This window comes from Somniosus microcephalus, chromosome 3 (genome assembly GCF_052327205.1).
Source record: "Somniosus microcephalus isolate GS21.2 chromosome 3, FLI_Smic_1.0, whole genome shotgun sequence".
Classification (NCBI taxonomy): domain Eukaryota; kingdom Metazoa; phylum Chordata; class Chondrichthyes; order Squaliformes; family Somniosidae; genus Somniosus; species Somniosus microcephalus.
In genome coordinates this window covers 66080839-66103193 of record NC_140989.1, presented here as the reverse complement: position 1 = coordinate 66103193, position 22355 = coordinate 66080839, and the positions used below count along the sequence as shown (strand labels likewise).

The following is a 22355-nucleotide window of genomic DNA, read 5'->3' as shown; positions in this document are numbered from 1 at the left end:
CTCAGTCTCCCTCTCTCTCTCCCTCTCTCCCCCCCAGTCTCCCTCTCTCTCCCCCCTCAGTCTCCCTCTCTCTCCCCCCCCTCAGTCTCCTCTCTCTCTCCTCCCTCAGTCTCCCTCTCTCTCTCCTCCCTCAGTCTCCCTCGCTCTCTCCTCCCTCAGTCTCCCTCTCTCTCCCCCCCCTCAGTCTCCCTCTCTCTCTCCTCCCTCAGTCTCCCTCTCTCTCTCCTCCCTCAGTCTCCCTCGCTCTCTCCTCCTCAGTCTCCCTCTCTCTCTCCCCCCCAGTCTCCCTCTCTCCCCCCCCAGTCTCCCTCTCTCCCCCCCTCAGTCTCCCTCTCGCCCCTCAGTCTCCCTCTCTCCCCCTCAGTCTCCCTCACTCCCTCTCCCCCCCCTCAGTCTCCCGCTCTCTCTCCCCCCCCCTCAGTCTCCCGCTCTCTCTCCCCCAAAGTCTCCCTCTCCCCGCAAAGTCTCCCTCTCCTCCCTCAGTCTCCCTCCTCAGTCTCCCTCTCCCCCCTCAGTCTCCCTCTCCCCCCTCAGTCTCCCTCTCTCCTCCCTCAGTCTCCCTCTCCTCCCTCAGTCTCCCTCTCCTCCCTCAGTCTCCCCCTCAGTCTCTCTCTCTCTCCCCCCCAGTCTCCCTCTCTCTCTCCCCCCTCAGTCTCCCTCTCTCTCTCCCCCCCTCAGTCTCCCTCTCTCTCTCCCCCCCCTCAGTCTCCCTCTCTCTCCCCCCCTCAGTCTCCCTCTCTCCCCCCCCAGTCTCCCTCTCTCTCTCCCCCCCTCAGTCTCCCTCTCTCTCTACCCCCCCTCAGTCTCCCTCTCTCTCCCCCCCCCTCAGCCTCTCTCTCCCCCCCTCAGTCTCCCTCTCTCTCTCCCCCCTCAGTCTCCCTCTCTCCCCCCCAGTCTCCCTCTCTCTCCCCCCCTCAGTCTCCCTCTCTCTCCCCCCCTCAGTCTCCCTCTCTCTCTCCCCCCCTCAGTCTCCCTCTCTCTCCCCCCCTCAGTCTCCCTCTCTCTCTCCCCCCTCAGTCTCCCTCTCTCTCTCCCCCCTCAGTCTCCCTCCTCTCTCTCCCCCCCCTCAGTCTCCCTCTCTCTCTCCCCCCCCTCAGTCTCCCTCTCTCTCTCCCCCCCCCTCAGTCTCCCTCGCTCTCTCCCCCCCCTCAGTCTCCCTCGCTCTCTCCCCCCCTCAGTCTCCTCGCTCTCCCCCCCCTCAGTCTCCCTCTCTCTCCCCCCCCTCAGTCTCCCTCTCTCTCTCCCCCCTCAGTCTCCCTCTCTCTCTCCCCCCCCTCAGTCTCCCTCTCTCTCCCCCCCCCCTCAGTCTCCCTCTCTCTCTCCCCCCCTCAGTCTCCTCTCTCTCCCCCCTCAGTCTCCCTCTCTCTCCCCCCCTCAGTCTCCCTCTCTCTCCCCCCCCTCAGTCTCCCTCTCTCTCCCCCCTCAGTCTCCCTCTCCCCCCCTCAGTCTCCCTCTCTCCCCCCCCTCAGTCTCCCTCACTCTCTCCCCCCCTCAGTCTCCCTCTCTCTCCCCCCTCAGTCTCCCTCTCTCCCCCCCCCTCAGTCTCCCTCTCCCCCCTCAGTCTCCCTCTCTCCTCCCTCAGTCTCCCTCTCTCCTCCCTCAGTCTCCCTCTCCTCCCTCAGTCTCCCTCTCCTCCCTCAGTCTCCCTCTCTCTCTCCCCCCCTCAGTCTCCCTCTCTCTCTCCCCCCCCTCAGTCTCCCTTCTCTCTCCTCCCCCCTCAGTCTCCCTCTCTCTCTCCTCCCCCCTCAGTCTCCCTCTCTCTCCCCCCCCTCAGTCTCCCTCTCTCTCTCCCCCCTCAGTCTCCCTCTCTCTCTCCCCCCCCTCAGTCTCCCTCTCCTCTCTCCCCCCCCCTCAGTCTCCCTCTCTCTCTCCCCCCCTCAGTCTCCCTCGCTCTCCCCCCCCTCAGTCTCCCTCTCTCTCTCCCCCCCTCAGTCTCCCTCTCCCCCCTCAGTCTCCCTCTCCCCCCTCAGTCTCCCTCTCCCCCCTCAGTCTCCCTCTCCCCCCCCTCAGTCTCCCTCTCCCCCCCCCTCAGTCTCCCTCTCCCCCCCCTCAGTCTCCCTCTCCCCCCCCCTCAGTCTCCCTCTCCCCCCCCCCTCAGTCTCCCTCTCCCCCCCCTCAGTCTCCCTCTCCCCCCTCAGTCTCCCTCTCCCCCCCTCAGTCTCCCTCTCCCCCCTCAGTCTCCCTCTCCCCCCCTCAGTCTCCCTCTCCCCCCTCAGTCTCCCTCTCCCCCCCTCAGTCTCCCTCTCTCTCTCCCCCCTCAGTCTCCCTCTCTCTCCCCCCCTCAGTCTCCCTCTCTCCCCCCAGTCTCCCTCTCTCTCCCCTCCCCCCTCAGTCTCCCTCTCTCCCCCTCAGTCTCCCTCTCTCTCTCCCCCCCTCAGTCTCCCTCTCTCTCTCCCCCCCCCCCTCAGTCTCCCTCGCTCTCCCCCCCTCAGTCTCCCTCTCTCTCCCCCCCTCAGTCTCCCTCTCTCTCTCCTCCCTCAGTCTCCCTCTCTCTCCCCCTCAGTCTCCCTCTCTCTCTCCCCCCCCTCAGTCTCCCTCTCTCTCTCCTCCCCCCCCCTCAGTCTCCCTCGCTCTCCCCCCCTCAGTCTCCCTCTCTCTCCCCCCCTCAGTCTCCCTCTCTCTCCCTCCCTCAGTCTCCCTCTCTCTCCCCCCTCAGTCTCCCTCTCCCCCCTCAGTCTCCCTCTCCCCCCTCAGTCTCCCTCTCCCCCCTCAGTCTCCCTCTCTCTCTCCCCCCTCAGTCTCCCTCTCTCTCTCCCCCCCTCAGTCTCCCTCGCTCTCCCCCCTCAGTCTCCCTCTCTCTCCCCCCCTCAGTCTCCCTCTCTCTCCTCCCCTCAGTCTCCCTCTCCCCCCCTCAGTCTCCCTCTCCCCCTCAGTCTCCCTCTCTCTCTCCCCCCCTCAGTCTCCCTCTCTCTCTCCCCCCCTCAGTCTCCCTCGCTCTCCCCCCCTCAGTCTCCTCTCTCTCTCCTCCCTCAGTCTCCCTCTCCCCCCCTCAGTCTCCCCCTCTCCCCCTCAGTCTCCCTCTCTCTCCCCCCTCAGTCTCCCTCTCTCTCTCCTCCCTCAGTCTCCCTCTCCCCCCCTCAGTCTCCCTCTCTCTCTCCCCCCCCTCAGTCTCCCTCTCTCTCCCCCCCTCAGTCTCCCTCTCTCCCCCCCAGTCTCCCTCTCTCTCCCCCCAGTCTCCCTCTCTCTCCCCCCCTCAGTCTCCCTCTCTCCCCCCCCTCAGTCTCCTCTCTCCCCCCAGTCTCCCTCTCTCCCCCCCCTCAGTCTCCCTCTCTCCCCCCCCTCAGTCTCCCTCCCCCCCCCTCAGTCTCCCTCTCTCTCTCCCCCCCTCAGTCTCCCTCTCTCTCTCCCCCCCTCAGTCTCCCTCTCTCTCCCCCCTCAGTCTCCCTCTCTCTCTCCCCCCTCAGTCTCCCTCTCTCTCTCCCCCCTCAGTCTCCCTCTCTCTCTCCCCCCTCAGTCTCCCTCGCTCTCCCCCCCTCAGTCTCCCTCTCTCTCCCCCCCTCAGTCTCCCTCTCTCTCCTCCCTCAGTCTCCCTCTCCCCCCTCAGTCTCCCTCTCCCCCCTCAGTCTCCCTCTCCCCCCTCAGTCTCCCTCCTCAGTCTCCCTCTCCCCCCTCAGTCTCCCTCTCTCTCTCCCCCCCTCAGTCTCCCTCTCTCTCCCCCCTCAGTCTCCCTCTCCCCCCTCAGTCTCCCTCTCTCTCCCCCCCCTCAGTCTCCCTCTCTCTCTCCCCCCTCAGTCTCCCTCTCTCTCTCCCCCCTCAGTCTCCCTCTCTCTCTCCCCCCCTCAGTCTCCCTCTCTCTCCCCCCTCAGTCTCCCTCTCTCCCCCCAGTCTCCCTCTCTCTCCCCCCCTCAGTCTCCCTCTCTCTCCCCCCCGTCTCCCTCTCTCTCCCCCCCCAGTCTCCCTCTCTCTCCCCCCCTCAGTCTCCCTCTCTCTCTCCCCCTCAGTCTCCCTCTCTCTCCCCCCGTCTCCCTCTCTCCCCCCCAGTCTCCCTCTCTCTCCCCCCCTCAGTCTCCCTCTCTCTCTCCCCCCTCAGTCTCCCTCTCTCTCTCCCCCCCTCAGTCTCCCTCTCTCTCTCCCCCCTCAGTCTCCCTCTCTCTCTCCCCCCTCAGTCTCCCTCTCTCTCTCCCCCCCTCAGTCTCCCTCTCTCTCTCCCCCCCCTCAGTCTCCCTCGCTCTCCCCCCTCAGTCTCCCTCTCTCTCCCCCCCTCAGTCTCCCTCTCTCTCCTCCCTCAGTCTCCCTCTCCCCCCTCAGTCTCCCTCTCCCCCTCAGTCTCCCTCTCCCCCCTCAGTCTCCCTCTCTCTCTCCCCCCCTCAGTCTCCCTCTCTCTCCCCCCTCAGTCTCCCTCTCTCTCCCCCCTCAGTCTCCCTCTCTCCCCCCCAGTCTCCTCTCTCTCCCCCCCTCAGTCTCCCTCTCTCTCCCCCCGTCTCCCTCTCTCTCCCCCCCAGTCTCCCTCTCTCTCCCCCCCTCAGTCTCCTCTCTCTCTCCCCCCCTCAGTCTCCCTCTCTCTCTCCCCCCCCTCAGTCTCCCTCTCTCTCTCCCCCCCTCAGTCTCCCTCTCTCTCTCCCCCCCTCAGTCTCCCTCTCTCCCCCCCCCTCAGTCTCCCTCTCTCTCTCCCCCCCTCAGTCTCCCTCTCTCTCTCCCCCCCTCAGTCTCCCTCTCTCTCTCCCCCCCCTCAGTCTCCCTCTCTCTCTCCCCCCCCTCAGTCTCCCTCTCTCTCTCCCCCCCTCAGTCTCCCTCTCTCCCCCCCCTCAGTCTCCCTCTCTCTCTCCCCCCTCAGTCTCCCTCGCTCTCCCCCCCCTCAGTCTCCCTCTCTCTCCCCCCCCTCAGTCTCCCTCTCTCTCCCCCCCTCAGTCTCCCTCTCTCTCCCCCCCTCAGTCTCCCTCTCTCCCCCCCAGTCTCCCTCTCTCTCTCCCCCCTCAGTCTCCCTCTCCCCCCTCAGTCTCCCTCTCCCCCCCTCAGTCTCCCTCTCCCCCCTCAGTCTCCCTCTCCCCCCTCAGTCTCCCTCTCCCCCTCAGTCTCCCTCTCCCCCCTCAGTCTCCCTCTCCCCCCTCAGTCTCCCTCTCCCCCCTCAGTCTCCCTCTCCCCCCTCAGTCTCCCTCTCTCTCCCCCCCCTCAGTCTCCCTCTCTCTCTCCCCCCCCCTCAGTCTCCCTCTCTCTCTCCCCCCCTCAGTCTCCCTCTCTCTCTCCCCCCCCTCAGTCTCCCTCTCTCTCTCCCCCCCTCAGTCTCCCTCTCTCTCCCCCCCCCTCAGTCTCCCTCTCTCTCCCCCCGTCTCCCTCTCTCTCCCCCCAGTCTCCCTCTCTCTCCCCCCCTCAGTCTCCCTCTCTCTCTCCCCCCCTCAGTCTCCCTCTCTCTCTCCCCCCCTCAGTCTCCCTCTCTCTCTCCCCCCCCCCTCAGTCTCCCTCTCTCTCTCCCCCCCCCTCAGTCTCCCTCTCTCTCTCCCCCCCCTCAGTCTCCCTCTCTCTCTCCCCCCCTCAGTCTCCCTCTCTCCCCCCCTCAGTCTCCCTCTCTCTCTCCCCCCTCAGTCTCCCCTCTCTCTCCCCCCCTCAGTCTCCCTCTCTCTCTCCCCCCCCCTCAGTCTCCCTCTCTCTCTCCCCCCCCCTCAGTCTCCCTCTCTCTCTCCCCCCCTCAGTCTCCCTCTCTCCCCCCCCCTCAGTCTCCCTCTCTCTCTCCCCCCCCTCAGTCTCCCTCTCTCTCTCCCCCCCTCAGTCTCCCTCTCTCCCCCCCCCTCAGTCTCCCTCTCTCTCTCCCCCCCCCCTCAGTCTCCCTCGCTCTCCCCCCCTCAGTCTCCCTCTCTCTCCCCCCCTCAGTCTCCCTCTCTCTCCTCCCTCAGTCTCCCTCTCCCCCCTCAGTCTCCCTCTCCCCCCTCAGTCTCCCTCTCCCCCCTCAGTCTCCCTCTCCCCCCTCAGTCTCCCTCTCCCCCCTCAGTCTCCCTCTCCCCCCTCAGTCTCCCTCTCCCCCCCTCAGTCTCCCTCTCCCCCCCCTCAGTCTCCCTCTCCCCCCCTCAGTCTCCCTCTCTCTCTCCCCCCCTCAGTCTCCCTCTCTCTCCCCCCTCAGTCTCCCTCTCTCCCCCCCAGTCTCCCTCTCTCTCCCCCAGTCTCCCTCTCTCTCCCCCCCCTCAGTCTCCCTCTCTCTCCCCCCCTCAGTCTCCCTCTCTCTCTCCCCCCCTCAGTCTCCCTCTCTCTCTCCCCCCCCCCTCAGTCTCCCTCTCTCTCTCCCCCCCCTCAGTCTCCCTCTCTCTCTCCCCCCCCTCAGTCTCCCTCTCTCTCTCCCCCCCCTCAGTCTCCCTCTCTCTCTCCCCCCCTCAGTCTCCCTCTCTCTCTCCCCCCCCTCAGTCTCCCTCTCTCTCTCCCCCCCCTCAGTCTCCCTCTCTCTCTCCCCCCCTCAGTCTCCCTCGCTCTCCCCCCCTCAGTCTCCCTCTCTCTCCCCCCCTCAGTCTCCCTCTCTCTCCTCCCTCAGTCTCCCTCTCCCCCCTCAGTCTCCCTCTCCCCCCCTCAGTCTCCCTCTCCCCCCCTCAGTCTCCCTCTCTCTCTCCCCCCCTCAGTCTCCCTCTCTCTCCCCCCTCAGTCTCCCTCTCTCTCCCCCCTCAGTCTCCCTCTCTCCCCCCCAGTCTCCCTCTCTCTCCCCCCCCTCAGTCTCCCTCTCTCTCCCCCCCTCAGTCTCCCTCTCTCTCCCCCCCTCAGTCTCCCTCTCTCTCTCCCCCCCTCAGTCTCCCTCTCTCTCTCCCCCCCCCTCAGTCTCCCTCTCTCTCTCCCCCCCCCCTCAGTCTCCCTCTCTCTCTCCCCCCCCTCAGTCTCCCTCTCTCTCTCCCCCCCTCAGTCTCCCTCTCTCTCTCCCCCCTCAGTCTCCCTCTCTCTCTCCCCCCCTCAGTCTCCCTCGCTCTCCCCCCTCAGTCTCCCTCTCTCTCCCCCCCCTCAGTCTCCCTCTCTCTCTCCTCCCTCAGTCTCCCTCTCTCTCTCCTCCCTCAGTCTCCCTCTCCCCCCCTCAGTCTCCCTCTCTCTCTCCCCCCCTCAGTCTCCCTCTCTCTCCCCCCTCAGTCTCCCTCTCTCCCCCCCTCAGTCTCCCTCTCTCCTCCCCCTCAGTCTCCCTCTCTCCCCCCCTCAGTCTCCCTCTCTCCCCCCCAGTCTCCCTCTCTCTCCCCCCCTCAGTCTCCCTCTCTCTCCCCCCCTCAGTCTCCCTCTCTCTCTCCCCCCCCTCAGTCTCCCTCTCTCTCTCCCCCCCCCTGTCTCCCTCTCTCTCTCCCCCCCCCTCAGTCTCCCTCTCTCTCTCTCCCCCCCTCAGTCTCCCTCTCCCCCCTCAGTCTCCCTCTCTCTCTCCCCCCTCAGTCTCCCGCTCTCTCTCCCCCCAAAGTCTCCCTCTCTCTCCCCCCTAAGTCTCTGACTCCCTCTCCCCTTTCGATCCTCAATCTTCCCCCCACCGGCCACCAACAGATCTCCTGACTTCTGTATAGAGCCAACGAAAGCATCGCCCAACTGGGCACTGCGCGTCTCCGGTATACTGCGAGCAAGCACAGAAGGCTGAAAGGCAAATAATCAGAGTGCAGGGGGATTCTCCCGCTGAAAGGTCAAAGTTCAAGGGAGAAAACCAAACCCATCTTGATGTTACACAAAAACCCATCAACCATCGGAACACACACGTCAAGAGCTGCAATTGGGATCGGCTCGGACTCTGCAAGACTTGCAAGCAACTGTCTGGATTCCTGGGCCCATTGTGTATTGGGCCCCTTCCCCGCTCCAGCTACTGTCCAGTTCTCAGCTCGGCTTTTCAATTGAACTGCACGGGAGCTCGGGGATTAGTGAGCGCGCACGCAGCTGTGCAGCTTAGAGGAAACAGTGAGCAGAACCTTAAAATTAGATCTAGCCCATTCAGGGGTGATGTCAGAAAGCACACAAAGGGTGCTACAAAAAGCCATTAAGGTTAGGTCAACTGAACATTTAAAAACTGACATTGACTGATTTTTGTTAGGCAAGGTTATGAAGGGTTCCTGTGTATTGCAGTACACACCTGTGTATGTTTTTATTCAAATTGATTTTCTGAAATGTATTGCATCCTAAAGCATTTCTTGGATCACAATAGGGGAGGATATCCTCTCTGCAATGTGTAGTGAGATTGTAAATTCATTCTTATTTGTAGTGTTTGCAATTTTATTTAATGGAAGAATTTATCCCAATGGAATAAAAATCATTCATTTTATTTTACCACTGAAATGCTATTAATATTTCCAAGAGTGTTACGGCACCAAAAATGGATGCATATATCTATACAACGGTGAGAAGTACAAGCTCTGGCTGTTTTTAAAATGACATAATATGCAAAGATCATGTCAAACGTAATGTCCTATGAAACTTTCAGGTTTCAAGTAAACGTACAGCATAAATACTGATCTACAGGATTATTTCAGTTCTCTAAATAACGTATAAAGTACTTGAATGTTAAAATAACAATTTTCTCTTTATGAATTTTCATCATGGGGAAGGATATTAACACTCAAAAATGGAATCCTTTCCCCTTTCAGACACCCCGCTGTTTGCATCAAGCACTTGCAGGTCAAGTGCAGCATGACTGCATGCAGAGTAAAGATTTTTAAAACCTTATCGGAGCAATATGCTTCATTCCTAGCCTTAAAAGGGTGTACAAGTATGATATATTTTTCATTTCCCATACCAGCAATCCTATGAGTGGGACTGTTAGCGAGTACGTTTGTGCTGTGGGCTTAGGCCTACTTCGAACCCAGTTGGATCTGGAGAGACAGAGAGACTGCACATTGAAAAGAAAAAAGACTTGCATTTATATAGCACCTTTCACAATCTCAGGACGTCCCAAAGCACTTTACAGCCAATGAAGTATAGTCACTGTTGTAATGTAGGAAACGCAGCAGCCAATATGCGCACAGCAAGCTCCCACAAACAGCAATGTGATAATGACCACATAATGGGGGAGAAATTCAGTAGGTTGCGCCACCCGTTAGCGCCTTAAGAGGGCGCTAAGTGGGTCGCAAGCCAACTGGCGCCCGGGCGCGGCACTGCCCACGCCTCCCGCTAAATTCCGCGGGACGTTAGTGGTGGCGCTAACCGTTAGCGCTGCGCCGCTGCCGACATCATCGGTGTGCGCAGCACCCCGCTGATGCCCCGGCCGCAATATTTGGCAGCGCCCCGATTTACCGCCGGACGCAATGTCCGACGGGTTCAGGGGGGCCTACCTGCGGCCAGGGATGCGCAAATTAAAGGCGAGGTGCAGGGCGGCCATTTTTGTTGTTGGCCGCCTGCCAGCACCTGCCTGCGCTCCCCCCCCCCCCCAACCGAGTGCCGGCTGCGCTCCAAGAGTCCGGCACTTCTCCTCGGTGCCGGGCTCTTTTGCCTGCACTCCCACTCCCAGCTGGACCCCAGATCGCGCTGCACAAGGCCCCTCCCCTTTAAGAAGGGGAGGAAGGCCTGCAATACCGCGGCACGTTGTGCCACGATATTCACTCGCAGCGCCCCAAGAGGGATGCGGGGCACCTCCAGTAGCACCGCACTTCCCTTTGGGGCGCAACAACTCAATTTCCGGTGGGGGGCAAATGTTTCCGGGGTGCTACTTTTAGCGCCCTGGCGAGGCTGGCGCCCCAAACGGGGCTATACTCAATTTCTCCCTCAATATGTTTTAGTGATGTTGATTGAGGGATAAATATTGGCCAAGACACCGGGGATAACTCCCCTGCTTTTCCTCGATATAGTGCCATGGGATCTTTTACGCCCACCCGAGAGTGGATGGGGCCTCAGTTTAACGTTTCATCTGAAAGACAGCATCTCTGACAGTGCAGCAGTCCCTCAGTACTGCACTGGAGTGTCAGCCTAGATTTTTGTGCACAAGTCTCTGCAGTGGGACTTGAACCCACAACCTTCTGACTCAAAGGCAAGGGTGTTACCCACTGAGCCACGGCTGACCCATTGGCATCATCAGTTAGCACTACGGGCAATCTGAACAGTTTATTCACCATTGCCTTGCCTTGCCTGAGTGGATAACTAGTTTATACATACGTGTATCCTCTTTCTCTTTGCATTCAATTCTTTCTGCAGTGATAACAAGCAAGACTTTTGCATCTGTATGGTCAATGTGGGTTTGACATAGCTTTTGACATTTACGTATGCATCAATGATGTCTGCATGTAGAATTCTCATATCCTCAGTTACATTCTTACTGCCGCGCTCATTTCTACGGGAGGAAACTCTCCTGCTGTTGCTTCATGTGTGAAACTGCAGTGATGATTAACAGTTTTGGGGTAATGTTGCCTATTGCTTCGGCTCTCTGTAGATATGATCACATTCTCAATAGGTAACACTAGTATAGAGCCTTGACGTTTCCTCTTACCAGTTGGTTCATAGACTGAGTGTGGCTTGTCATGTTTGGGCACGTGTACACCATTTTTGGTGCTGTAAAGCGACATCAAACTGATTACTCGTTTATCTGCTGCATTTACCTACAAAACCATTACTGCTCTTCTAAACGAATTCATTGGTTATAAAGCACTTTGGGTATGTCACGAGAATAAGAAATGCACTATATAAATGCAAGATCTTTTTTCCTTATTTGCATAGAATGTCATGGCAACAAAAGTCTGCTGTTCCATTGTTCTCCCTTTCCCAGCAGTTCAGGCAGTAACAAAGAGTAGCTAAAATCAATGCTCATATCGTTATTGCTAGTAAAGACTGGAAAATGCTAGAAATACAAGAACATAAGAAATAGGAGTAGGAGTAGGCCATTTGGCCCTTCGAGCCTGCTCCACCATTCAATAAGATCATGGCTGATCTTCTACCTCAACTCCACTTTCCTGCACTATCCCCATAACCCTTGCTTCCCTTAATATCCATAAATCTATCGATCTCTGTCTTGAATATACTCAACAACTGCGCCTCCACAGCCCTCTGGGGCAGAGAATTCCAAAGATTCACCACCCTCTGAGTGAAGAAATTTCTCCTCATCTCAGTCCTAAATGGCTGACCCCTTATTCTGAGACTGTGGCCCCTGGTTCTAGACTCCCCAGCCAGGGGAAACATCCTCCCTGCATCTACCCTGTCCAAGCCCTGTAAGAATGTTGTATGTTTCATCATAGAATCATAGAAATTTACAGCACAGGAGGCGGCCATTTGGCCCATCTTGTCCGTGCCAACTGACAAAGAGCTATCCACCCTAATCCCACTTTCCAGCACTTGGTCCGTAGCCTTGTAGGTTACGGCACTTCAAGTGCATATCCAAGTACTTTTTAAATGTGATGAGGGTCTCTGCCGCTATCACCCTTTCAGGCAGTGAGTTCCAGACCCCCACCACCCTCTGGGTGAAAAAAATTCTCCTCAAATCCCCTCTAAACCTCCTACCAATTACTTTAAATCTATGCCTCCTGGTTATCGACCCTTCTGCTAAGGGAAATAGGTCCTTCCTCTCCACTCTATCTAGGCCCCTCATAATTTTATACACCTCAATTAAATCTCCCCTCAGCCTCCTCTGTTCCAAAGAAAACAATTCCAGCCTATCCAGTCTTTCCTTATAGCTAAAATTCCCCAGCCCAGGCAACATCCTCGTAAATCTCCTCTGCACCCTCTCTAGTGCAATCACATCCTTCCTGTAATGTGGTGACCAGAGCTGCATGCAGTATTCTAGCTGCGGCCTAACTAGTGTTCTATACAGTCGAAGCTTAACCTCCCCGCTCTTATATTCCATGACTCGGTTAATAAAGGCAAGCATTCCGTATGCCTTCTTAACCACCTTATCTACCTGTCCTGCTACCTTCAGGGATCTGTGGACATGCACTCCAGGGTCCCTCTGATCCTCTGCACTTCTCAGTGTCCTACCCTTGCCTCGTTAGCCTTCCCCAAATGCATTACCTCACACTTCTCCAGATTGAATTCCATTTGCCACTGTTCTGCCCACCTGGCCAGTCCATTGAAATCTTGCTGCAGTCTACAGCTTTCTACTTCATTTTCAACCACACGGCCAATTTTTGTATCATCTGCAAACTTCTTAATCATACTTCCTACATTGAAGTACAAATCATTGATCTATACCACAAAAAGCAAAGGGCCCAGTGCGGAGCCTTGCGGAACCCCACTGGAAACAGCCTTCGTGTCAAAAAAACACCCTTCAATCATTACCCATTGGTTCCTGCCTCTGAGCCAATTTTGGATCCAACTTGCCACTTTCCCTTGGATCCCATGGACTTTTAATTTCGTGACAAGTCTGCCATGCGGGACCTTATCAAAAGCCTTGCTAAAATCCATATAGACTACATCAAATGCACTACCCTCATCGACCCTCCTTGTTACCTCCTCAAAAAATTCAATCAAGTTAGTTAGACACGACCTTCCTTTAACAAATCCATGCTGACTGTCCCTGATTAATCCGTGTCTTTCTAAATGAAGATTTATCCTGTCCCTCAGAATTTTTTCCAATACTTTTCCCACCACCGAGGTTAGGCTGACTGGCCTGTAATTACTCGGTCTATGCCTTTCTCCCTTTTTAAAGAACAGTACCACATTAGCAGTCCTCCAGCACCACACCTGTAGCCAGAGAGGATTGGAAATGAGTTTCAATGAGATCACCTCTCATTCTTCTAAACACGAGAGAATATAGGCCTAGTCTACTCAATCTCTTCTCATAGGACAACCCCCCCATCCCTGGAATCAGTCTGGTGAACCTTCGTTGCACTCCCTCTATGACAAGTATATCCTACCTTAGGTAAGGAGACCAAAACTATATACAATACTCCAGGTGTGATCTCACCAGGGCCTATATAATTGCAGTAAGACATCTTTACTCTTATATTCAAATCCTCTTGTAATAAAGGCCAACATACCATTTGCTTTCCTAATTCATTGCTCTCTCCGTCTCTCTGAACACCAACATTTCCTAATCTCTCACCATTTAAAAAATACTCTGCTTTTCTATTTTTCCTACCAAAGCGGCTAACTTCCCATTTCTCCACATTATATTCCATTTGCCATGTTTTTGCCCACTCGGCTTGTCTATATCCCCTTGAAGCCTCCTTGCGTCCGCTTCACAACTTACATTCCCACCCAGCTTTGTATCAGCAAACTTGGATATATTACATTTGGTCCATCAAATATAGGGAGCGAGCAGCAATAAAGTGAAAAGTATTTTGAGCACAGACCATTCCTAAGTTTTCTTTACAGATGCTGGCCGACTTGTGTATTTGTCTCTTGTACTTTACAGCATTTTCAGTTCTTAGTTCAGATTTCCAGGCGTTTGGATTTATTTTTCATCTTTCCTCTGGAATGTTTTGACTGCTCATTTTGATCCTACATTTTGAATGTTTATTGGGAGAGACAATATAAAAATTGTCTGCAACTTTTTAAAAAATTTAAAGTTACTTTTACGCAGCGCAGCAGATATAAACAAGGAGTGCATGGCATCTCTTCGCCTGGGACAGGAAGCGCTCTTACTTCTGGAGACTTTGTACACCTCGTGGAAGGAGTAAAAGTGGAATCCGACGGTGATAGCGAGGTAGAAGGCGAGTTCCCAGGGCGGCAGGGCTGCGCTCTGCGATTCTCCGGCTCCTCCGCTGCAGCGCATCGCTCCGTAAACACCGGTCACGCAGAGTGGGAGTCAGCTGCAAAAAAAACCCAGCAAGGACAGAGTCCGGTAAAGAAAGGTGAGCAGTGTAGCGCGAGCCGCACCAACGCTGCCGCCTCACCTGCAGCACGCGCTGCTCCTCCTGTGTCCCGGGCCCCGCGCCAGCCCCGCAGCTCAGGCTCCTGCCCCGGCTGCTGAACTGGTGTCCGAATCCCTCCTTCCTCGGCCACGGATGATGTTTCTTTCCGAAACCTGATTATGGCTGCACCATTGCCAACCGACTGTTGCAGCCGGCAATAGGTTCTGGAGGGAAACTTGATGCGTTCCTCGAAAGTTCTTACTTGTCTGGTGCGTTTAGTTGTACTTGAGTTTCCTCTCATAGAATGGTTACAGCACAGAAGGAGGCCATTCGTGCCTGCTCTTTGCAAGAGCACTTCAGCTAGTCTCCACTCCCCCGCCCTTTCCCCGTAGCCCTGCAAATCTTTTTCCTAAAGGAACTTTTCCAATTCCCTTTTGAATGCCACAATTCAATCTCCCTCCATCACCACCATCCTTTCAGGCATTGCATTTCAGATCCTAACCACTCGCTACGTAAAAATGTTTTTCCTCATGTCGCCTTTGGTTCTTCTGCCAATCGCCTTAAATCTGTGCCCTCTGGTTCTCGGCCCTTCCGCCAATGGGAACAGTTTCTCGCTATCTACTCTGTCTAGACCTGTCATGATTTTGAATACTTCTATCAAATCTCCTCTCAACCTTCTCTGCTCTAAGGAGAACAACCTCAGCTTCTCCAGTCTATCTATGTAACTGAAGTCCCTCATCCCTGGAATCATTCTTGTAAATCTTTTCTGCTCCCTCTCCAAAGCCTTCATATCCTTCCTAAAGTGCGGTGATCAGAATTGGACACAATACTCCAGTTGAGGTAGAACCAGTGTTTTATAAAGATTCATCATAACTTCCTTGCTTTTGTACTCTATGGGGTCGATTTTCAGTGTGCCGTGAGGCAGGCTTTTAGGCGTGCGGGGGGCTAAAATCCCGAATTCGGGGGTCCCGACACCATCCCGCCCAAAACCCGCCTCCACATAAGTTTCAAAGGAGGCGGGGCTCCGCACTGGGACCCGCCGACCCGAGGCGGGAAGGGATTAGTGCCAATTAACTGCCTGTTAACAGGTAATTAACAGGCAGTTTTTAGCCTAATCCCTATTTTGAAGGTTGTCGTGTGGGATTCCCGACGGCTCCAAACCACGCCAAGTTAGAGGAGTCGGGCCGTCAGGTTGAAGGACTTGGAGGGGTCAAGATGTCGGTGTTCAGGTGAGTGATGGGTGCATGAGTGCAAAGGTAAGTGTGTTTGGTGTGTCTAAAGTGTGTAAAGAAGTTTAAATTACCTGTACTTACCTTTACAGCCTTCCTTCCTCTATGTTTCGGGAGTCCATCATTCAGCCGGCACAGAAAGCAGAATGGCCGCGAGCTGTCAAAAGTGACAGCCTGCAGCTTTCAGTGCCGGCGAGATTTCTAACTCAGTCTGTGTAGAAAGACTCAGGTTAGAAGTAAGACTGTCAGTGTTTGACAGCTTCAAACAGCTGTGAAACACTGATATTTCATCTGTCAACACGTCTTGACAGATGAAATTTCAGTCTGTGACGTCACCTGTTGCCAGGTGGCCCTTAATTGGCCTGCTGAGCCCGCTGGGTGGGCTCAACAAGGTCAATCAAGTGAAAATCGCGTGGATTGGCCACATCTCGATGGAGGCGGGACTACAACCCGAAAGTTGTAGTCCCGACTTCTGAATGAAAATCCAGCCCTATGCCTCTATTTATGAAGCCCAGGATCCCGTATGCTTTTTTAACCGCTTTCGCAACGTGCCCTGCCACCTTCAACAATTTGTGCACATATACCTCCAGGTCTCTCTGTTCCTGCACTCCCTTTAGAATTGTCAGTCTGAATATTTTACAATATTGACTTAATCTAGTGTGTCAATCCGTGTCCTGGTAATTTTAGACATTTGAAAACTGTACATCTAAGCTGTCTGTGGTCTATGCTTCTTCAAAAAAATTAACTTTTGACACTTCAGTTGGTGCATTTTGCACTAGAATTCTAAAGATAAGGAGGTAGATTATTTTCTTCTTCAGTTATGTGTGGGCAAAGAAAATCAGGTGTGGAGCTATTTTATCAGTTCCCTGCCACCCACCACAACTTCTGGGATTTCCAGCTGCAAGTAATATTGAATATATAATATGATTACCCAAACAAGGGAACGCATATTATAATAAGGTGCAAATTACAAGATGACAAACGGTTACATTTTAAAGGACCACAGAGTGATTCATTGTATTGATCAAAGTGGCAAATTAAAAAATGTCAACTTTCAAGATTTTTTTTTCTCTCTCATATCTTCAGCCGACACTACAATTTACCTTCACCCCTAGCTGAGATGGCCACCAGCAGTTTAAATGGCCCTGGCATCCACCCTAATTATTTAAATAACCCTCCATCCAGGATCTGAATTGGATAGGCAGCAAGCACATCGAAAGGCCAAAAAGGTAATTAAAGAAGACTTGGAGGTAGAGGTCTAGTGGGTGCTGTTTAGCATTGGTAAGTTCTAAGTTAACAACAGAAGGGCCACAGCAGGTATAGCAAGTCTAAAATGTTTATTTCTTAATTCTGTTTTGGTTTTTCAGAGTAACAATTGTTTCTACATCTCCCTTTGTGTCTTCTCCTGTAAGACTCCTATTTTTTCCCATTTAAAAAAAGCCACAATGAGTCCTCCGTTGGGAATACCCCTGAATGTGTTTCTAGAGCAGGGGTGGGCAATTATTTGGGCTGGAGGACCACTTAACAAGTTTTGGTGAGCAGCTGAGAGCCACACACCAATGTTCCCCCTAAGGTGCGTGGCCATGCACCAATCGCGAGGCCGCGCGGTCACGCACCAATCGCGTGGTCCCTTGCAGGCCGCTCTCCAGCTCCTGCCGCTGGAAGAGATACTATGCATGCGCGGCTGTGCAGCAAATTTAAAGGGACCACGCACAAAAAGAAAATGAGAGGGATCATTGCATAAACATAAATTCAGATACTATCTTAAATACACAAATTGTAGTGTAAAATAGTAAAACCTCCCATTACTAAGTGAATGAAATGATTCATCGATTGATTACATGTTGAACTGAAATTCTACGTGGCTTGAGTCTGCCCAAGGCTCGAGGCTCTGCTGCGAGAGGTGTTCTCTTTTTAGTGTGCTGAGTACGGGAGCCCAAGACTTCACAAGGCCTGAACTGCAATCGTTACCTGGAGTCTTTGTGCTCCGGGATCCATTCCCATGTCTAAGACGGCGATGAGAACTCCCCTGCTGTCATACTGTGGGTACCAAAAGAGTCATGGAGATGAGCAGCCATGACTCGACACTAAAATGGATAGGGCCTGGACGACATTCAGGCTTGGGCTGATAAGTGGCAGCTAACATTCATGCCACAGAAGTGCCAGGCAATAACTATCTCCAACAAGCGAGAGTCTAACCACTGCCCTTTGACATTCAGCAGCATTATCATCGCCGAATCCCCCACCATCAACATCCTGGGGGTCCCCATTAACCAGAAACTTAACTGGACCAGCCACATAAATACTGTGACAACAAGAGCAGGTCAGAGGCAAGGTATTCTGTGGCGAGTGTCTCACCTCCTGACTCTCCAAAGCCTCCCCACCATCTAAAAGGCACAAGTAAGGAGTGTGATGGAATACTCTCCACTTGCCTAGATCAGTGCAGCTCCAACAACACTCAAGAAGCTCGACACCATCCAGGACAAAGCAGCCCACTTGATTGGCAACCCATCCACCACCTTAAACATTCACTCCCTCCACCACCGGTGTACCGTGGCTGCAGTGTGTACCATCTACAAGATGCACTGCAGCAACTCGCCAAGGCTTCTTCAACAGCAACTCCCAAACCCATGACCTCTTCCACCTAGAAAGACAAGGGCAGCAGGCGCATGGGAACACCACCACCTCCAAGTTCCCCTCCAAGTCACACACCATCCTGACTTAGAAGTATATCGCCGATCCTTCATTGTCGCTGGGTCAGAATCCTGGAACTCCCTACTTAACAGCACTGTTGGGAGTACCTTCACCACATGAACTGCAGCGGTTCAAGAAGGCGGCTCACCACCACCTTCTCAAGAGTGATTAGGGATGGGCAATAAATGCTGGCTTTGCCAGCGACACCCACATCTCATAATCGAATAAAAAATATATATATATTTTCAAGAACACTGTGCATTCTGGGTATGGACGTACGCCATTGGGGCCCTAAATTGCTGGATAGATCCTTTTAAGATTGGGGCAGGGAGAATCACTTTTGCAAATTGATAAATTGAATCAAGTATTACTGTGTGTTCCCTTGCTGCAGTTCGGGTCCATCTCTGACCCATGAGAAGTGAAAGTGGATAGGCTAATGTGCAGCTCGAACTCCGGCTTGTGTTCTATTTCTGTCCCATCCAGCAGGCCGGATAGATTGACTTGACAGGCTGGATATGGCCCGTGGGTCGTATTTTGCCCACCACTGTTCTAGAGGGAAGAGGAAGAAGATGATAGGACAGACTGGTAAGGCACCACGGGAGGAGAATGACATAAACCAAGTGGTACTCCCGTTCCAGAATATACAGACAAAGGTACTTCTAATTTCACCTAACCCAGGAGAAGTGCATGCAGAGATTGTAGATCATAAGAGAAGCCATCAATGAGTTATGCCAAACGCTGTAATATGACCTGCAACCCATCTCCACTTTAGGCTCTGCACTGCCAGTGGCATTCAAGGCCACGACTGCCCTGAATTTTTATGCTATTGGGTCATTTCAGCCTGCCTCAGAGGACATTAGTTAAATGAGCTGTACATAACTGCACCTAGAAAATCACAGATGCACTGTTTGCTTGAGATCACACATGTATTGCTTGCTCCCCATAGACAACCGGCACTCGTACAACAATGCACTGTTAGTTACAGGGTGATGGGATTTTCCAAAGTAAAAAGGAGCCATAGATTTCACCCACATTCCATCATCTACATCAAGAGGAAAGGGTTCCACTTGCTCCATGCCCCACTAGCTTGTGACCAGCAGCATCACATCACACAAGTATATACTCTATTTTTTGGCAGCATCCATAATCCCTTCATTTTAAGGCAGTCTAGCATGCCTGCACTTCTTCCACTAGAAAGGCAAGTGTGTAGATGACACCTGTACAAATTCCAAGGACACTAGTGTAAGGAAAGGGTTAATCAGACGGTCCTGAAGTCTTCTAATGTTCTACTATTGATTTCTCTTTATATTGTGGTAATGTTAACCGTTAGTCTTTACCTGTTAAGTAGGGAAATATAAGGCAAGTTAATTACCACTGGGCTATTGGGCCAAGGCTGACCCTGCAGAAATGGCCAGTTTCAGGATGAAGTAATAGGAGACTTAATTAAAGCAGAGATGTTTAATCATTTGATAGCAAGCACTGGAAAATAAGTTAGTTTGGCAAAGGAAAACATCCTGGCATACATCATCTTTTTAATTGATACAAACGATACAGAAAAAAAGACAGACTTAGACTTATAATTAAAGGTTTCACTTGGTAAATTGCAATTATATGGAACAAAAGTGAAACTATCGATAAGATAACAAAGAACTTGTTAAGTAAGGAATACTGGTTATGGATAAAAGAAAGACTTGCATTTATATCGCGCCTTTCACAACCACCAGACCTATCAAAGTGCTTTACAGCCAATGAAGTACTTTTGGGGTGTAGTCACTGTTGCAATGTGGGAAACGTGGCAGCCACTTTGCGCACAGCAAGCTCCCACAAACAGCAATGTGATAATGATTAGATTATCTGTTTTAGTGATGTTGATTGAGGGATAAATATTGGCCAGGACACCGGGGAGAACTCCCCTGCTCTTCTTCGAAATAGTGCCTTGGGATATTTTACGTCCACCTGAGAGGGCAGACAGGGCCTCGGTTTAACGTCTCATCCGAAAGACAGGAGGATAAGACAATTAAATTCTCCTAATGGAATTGTATTTTAACTGTTATATAATTATGTCATACAGAATTGTGTGGATTGTCATGTAGAAGGAGTAAGATAAAAGTGTAAAAAACAGTTGTTTGTAATGAGTATTTGGATTCGTAAAGGTCTAAGATAACTGAACTCAGAACTGTTATATGTTTGAAACCCCAACCAACCATCATTAGGTGTGGTTGTAAGTACAACCTTTAAGTGTATGCTTAAGTATTATTACATGTGCTGTGTCATGAATCTTACCATTCATGTAGAAATGACTCATGAGATAACACTGGACGGCCAGCTGGTGGCGCCGTCCAAGGAAAGTATAAATACCCGGGCGTGGGCCCAGCTTGCTCAGGACGTTTTTGTAACCAGGAACTAGTGATGTAACTAGAAACTCATGGTTGTGAAACAGTTGATTAAAGCCTTGTTTTATACTCAAACCAAGTGCTTAGTAGTTTTCTTACGTCATGCTGTATGCTGAATAACTCTATAGCACCAGATTTGCAATGTTTAAGAGCCATATTGAAAACCTTACATGAACACTAGCTGAGTTTGGCTATAACGAGGTCAATTTTGCCATCATAGAGCACATTATTCAGATTTTAAGGCACACTTCAGGTGCCTGGATTGGTTTGGAGGTGTTCTACTTTACAGTCAGTCTAAGATCTCTGGGTTAGTGGTGACGTGCTGCATGCTGCACAATGCTGCGTTACAGAGAGGCCTTCTCAGGAGGCTCTTCTCTGTGCACATCAACTCACACAGAACCCAGTCATGCCACTTCAAGCCATTTCCAAACCTTGCCAAAAGCATGCACAACAACTCAAGAGGGTTGTGAATCTTTGGAATTCTCTACCCCAAAGGGCTGTGGATGCTGAGTCATTGAGTATATTGAAGGCTGAGATAGATAGATTGTTGGACTCTAGGTGAATCAAGGGGTATGGGAATTGGGCAGGAAAGTGGAGTCGAGGTCGAAGATCAGCCATGATCTTATTGAATGGCAAAGCAGGTTCAAAGGGCCGTATGACCTACTCCTGCTCCTAATTCTTACGTTCTTATGTTCACTGGGTAATAAGTCTTCAGGGCTTTCTCCCCACTGTCTTCAAAGAGGGCCTTTCTCATTAGTCTTATTTGGACCAACCACACTTCACTACATTCTCGAAAGGCTTGGAGGCTCCATCCTCTCAGATATTGTCCACTAATTTGTAAGCCTATTTCAAATCCAAAGAAACAGTCTTCTAATGATGATTGGCCCTTGAAAGTGCTGTTCATCCCCTCCAGTCAGTGGCAGGAATATTGCCAGGAGTCCGCCTAAATTATTTAAATTAACCTGACCCCCAAAAATTTGGTGGGGTCAGGGTGGTTGGGAGTCACTCCCTGCCGGACTTCCAGCTAATCATGATTCCCCTTGTAGATGTGCCCTGTTATTTATTTACTTTTGGACAAGATACCTTGGGAGAGGAATTCAACTCACGACCGACCATTTTGCGCCTGAAAATCGGTTCACTGGCAGTTGAAAAATCAGATGGGGCACCTGCCACCCCTTTGATGCCCAAGGCCCACCTGATGTAATATTCAAGCAGGACTGTAAATGGGCAATCAGCCTGCCCACCTGAAGCAGGCGTAAGCCTGCTTAAAGTTGCAAATCTGGGTTGTAGGACCCCGATTGCAAAATTCAGGTACAAATGAGCAGAGCATGCACTACTCACACTTCGTCTAGTTGTGCCAGTCATATAGCGGCCTAACCACCGGTCCATAAAGGGACCATTCAGTCCATTCAAATAAAGGCTAAGGAAACTTTGAGGTTTTATTTTTGTGGTCCTAGGAGAAGCAGGAATGCTCCATTCGGGCCTATAAAAAGCCAGCTTGCGGCTGATCCATTCAAGACAAAAATTAGGGCACATGGAATTGGGGGTAATATACTAGCATGGATTGAGAATTGGTTAACAGACAGAAAATAAAGAGTAGGGATAAACGGGTCTTTTTCAGGATGGCAGGCTGTGACTAGTGGGGTACCGCAAGGATCGGTGCTTGGGCCCCAGCTATTCACAATCTATATCAATGATTTGGATGAGGGGACTAAATGTAACATTTCCAAATTTGCTGGTGATACAAAGCTAGGTGGCAGTGTCAGTCGCGACGAGGATGTGAAGAGGCTTCAAGGGGATCTCTGACGAAGGGTTTCGACCCGAAACGTTGACTCTGTTTCTCTCTCTACAGATGTTGCCTGGCCTGCTGAGTTTTTCCAGTGTTTTCTGTTGTTATTCAAGGGGATCTCGACAGGCTCAGTGAGTGGGCGAGAACATGGCAGATGGAATATAATGTGGATTTTGGTAGAAAAAACTGAAAGGCAGAATATTTCCTAAATGGTGAAAGATTGGGGAATGCAGATGCTCAAAGGGACCTGGGTGTCCTTGTACATGAGTCACTGAAAGTGAGTGTGCAGGTGCAGCAAGCCATTAGGAAGGCAAATGGTATGCTGGCCTTCATTACAAGAGGATTTGAGTACAGGAGTAAAGAAGTCTTACTCCAATTATATAGGGCCTTGGTGAGAAGAGATTGAGTAAACTAGGCCTGTATTCTCTTGAATTCAGAAGAATGAGAGGGGATCTCATTGAAGCATACAAAATTATTACAGGGCTTGATAGAATGGATGCTGGGAGAATGTTTCCCTTGGCTGGGGACTCGAGCCAGGGGCCACAGCTTCAGGATAAAGGGTAGGCCATTCAGGACTGCGATGAGAAGAAATTTCTTCACGCAGAGGGTGGTG

At 52.5% G+C, this 22355-nt stretch overlaps 1 protein-coding gene across 3 annotated transcripts in view; it reads right to left on the bottom strand.

Moving 5' to 3' along the window:
• hhat (hedgehog acyltransferase) overlaps positions 1–14217 on the bottom strand; it is a 390783-nt gene extending 376566 nt beyond the window's left edge. Inside the window, exons 1-2 of one of the 3 annotated variants that reach the window (XM_085980888.1) lie at positions 13680–14215; positions 13429–13595 (exon numbers count right to left, since the gene is read on the bottom strand). In XM_085980888.1, the coding sequence (XP_085837014.1) occupies positions 13429–13558 (130 nt within the window). In that variant the 5' untranslated portion in view covers positions 13559–13595; positions 13680–14215. Of the gene's footprint in view, positions 1–13428 lie in introns of all 3 variants that reach the window. The other 2 variants (XR_015076777.1, XM_085980882.1) reach the window with 2 other exon arrangements.
• Positions 14218–22355: the final 8138 nt, after the last annotated feature.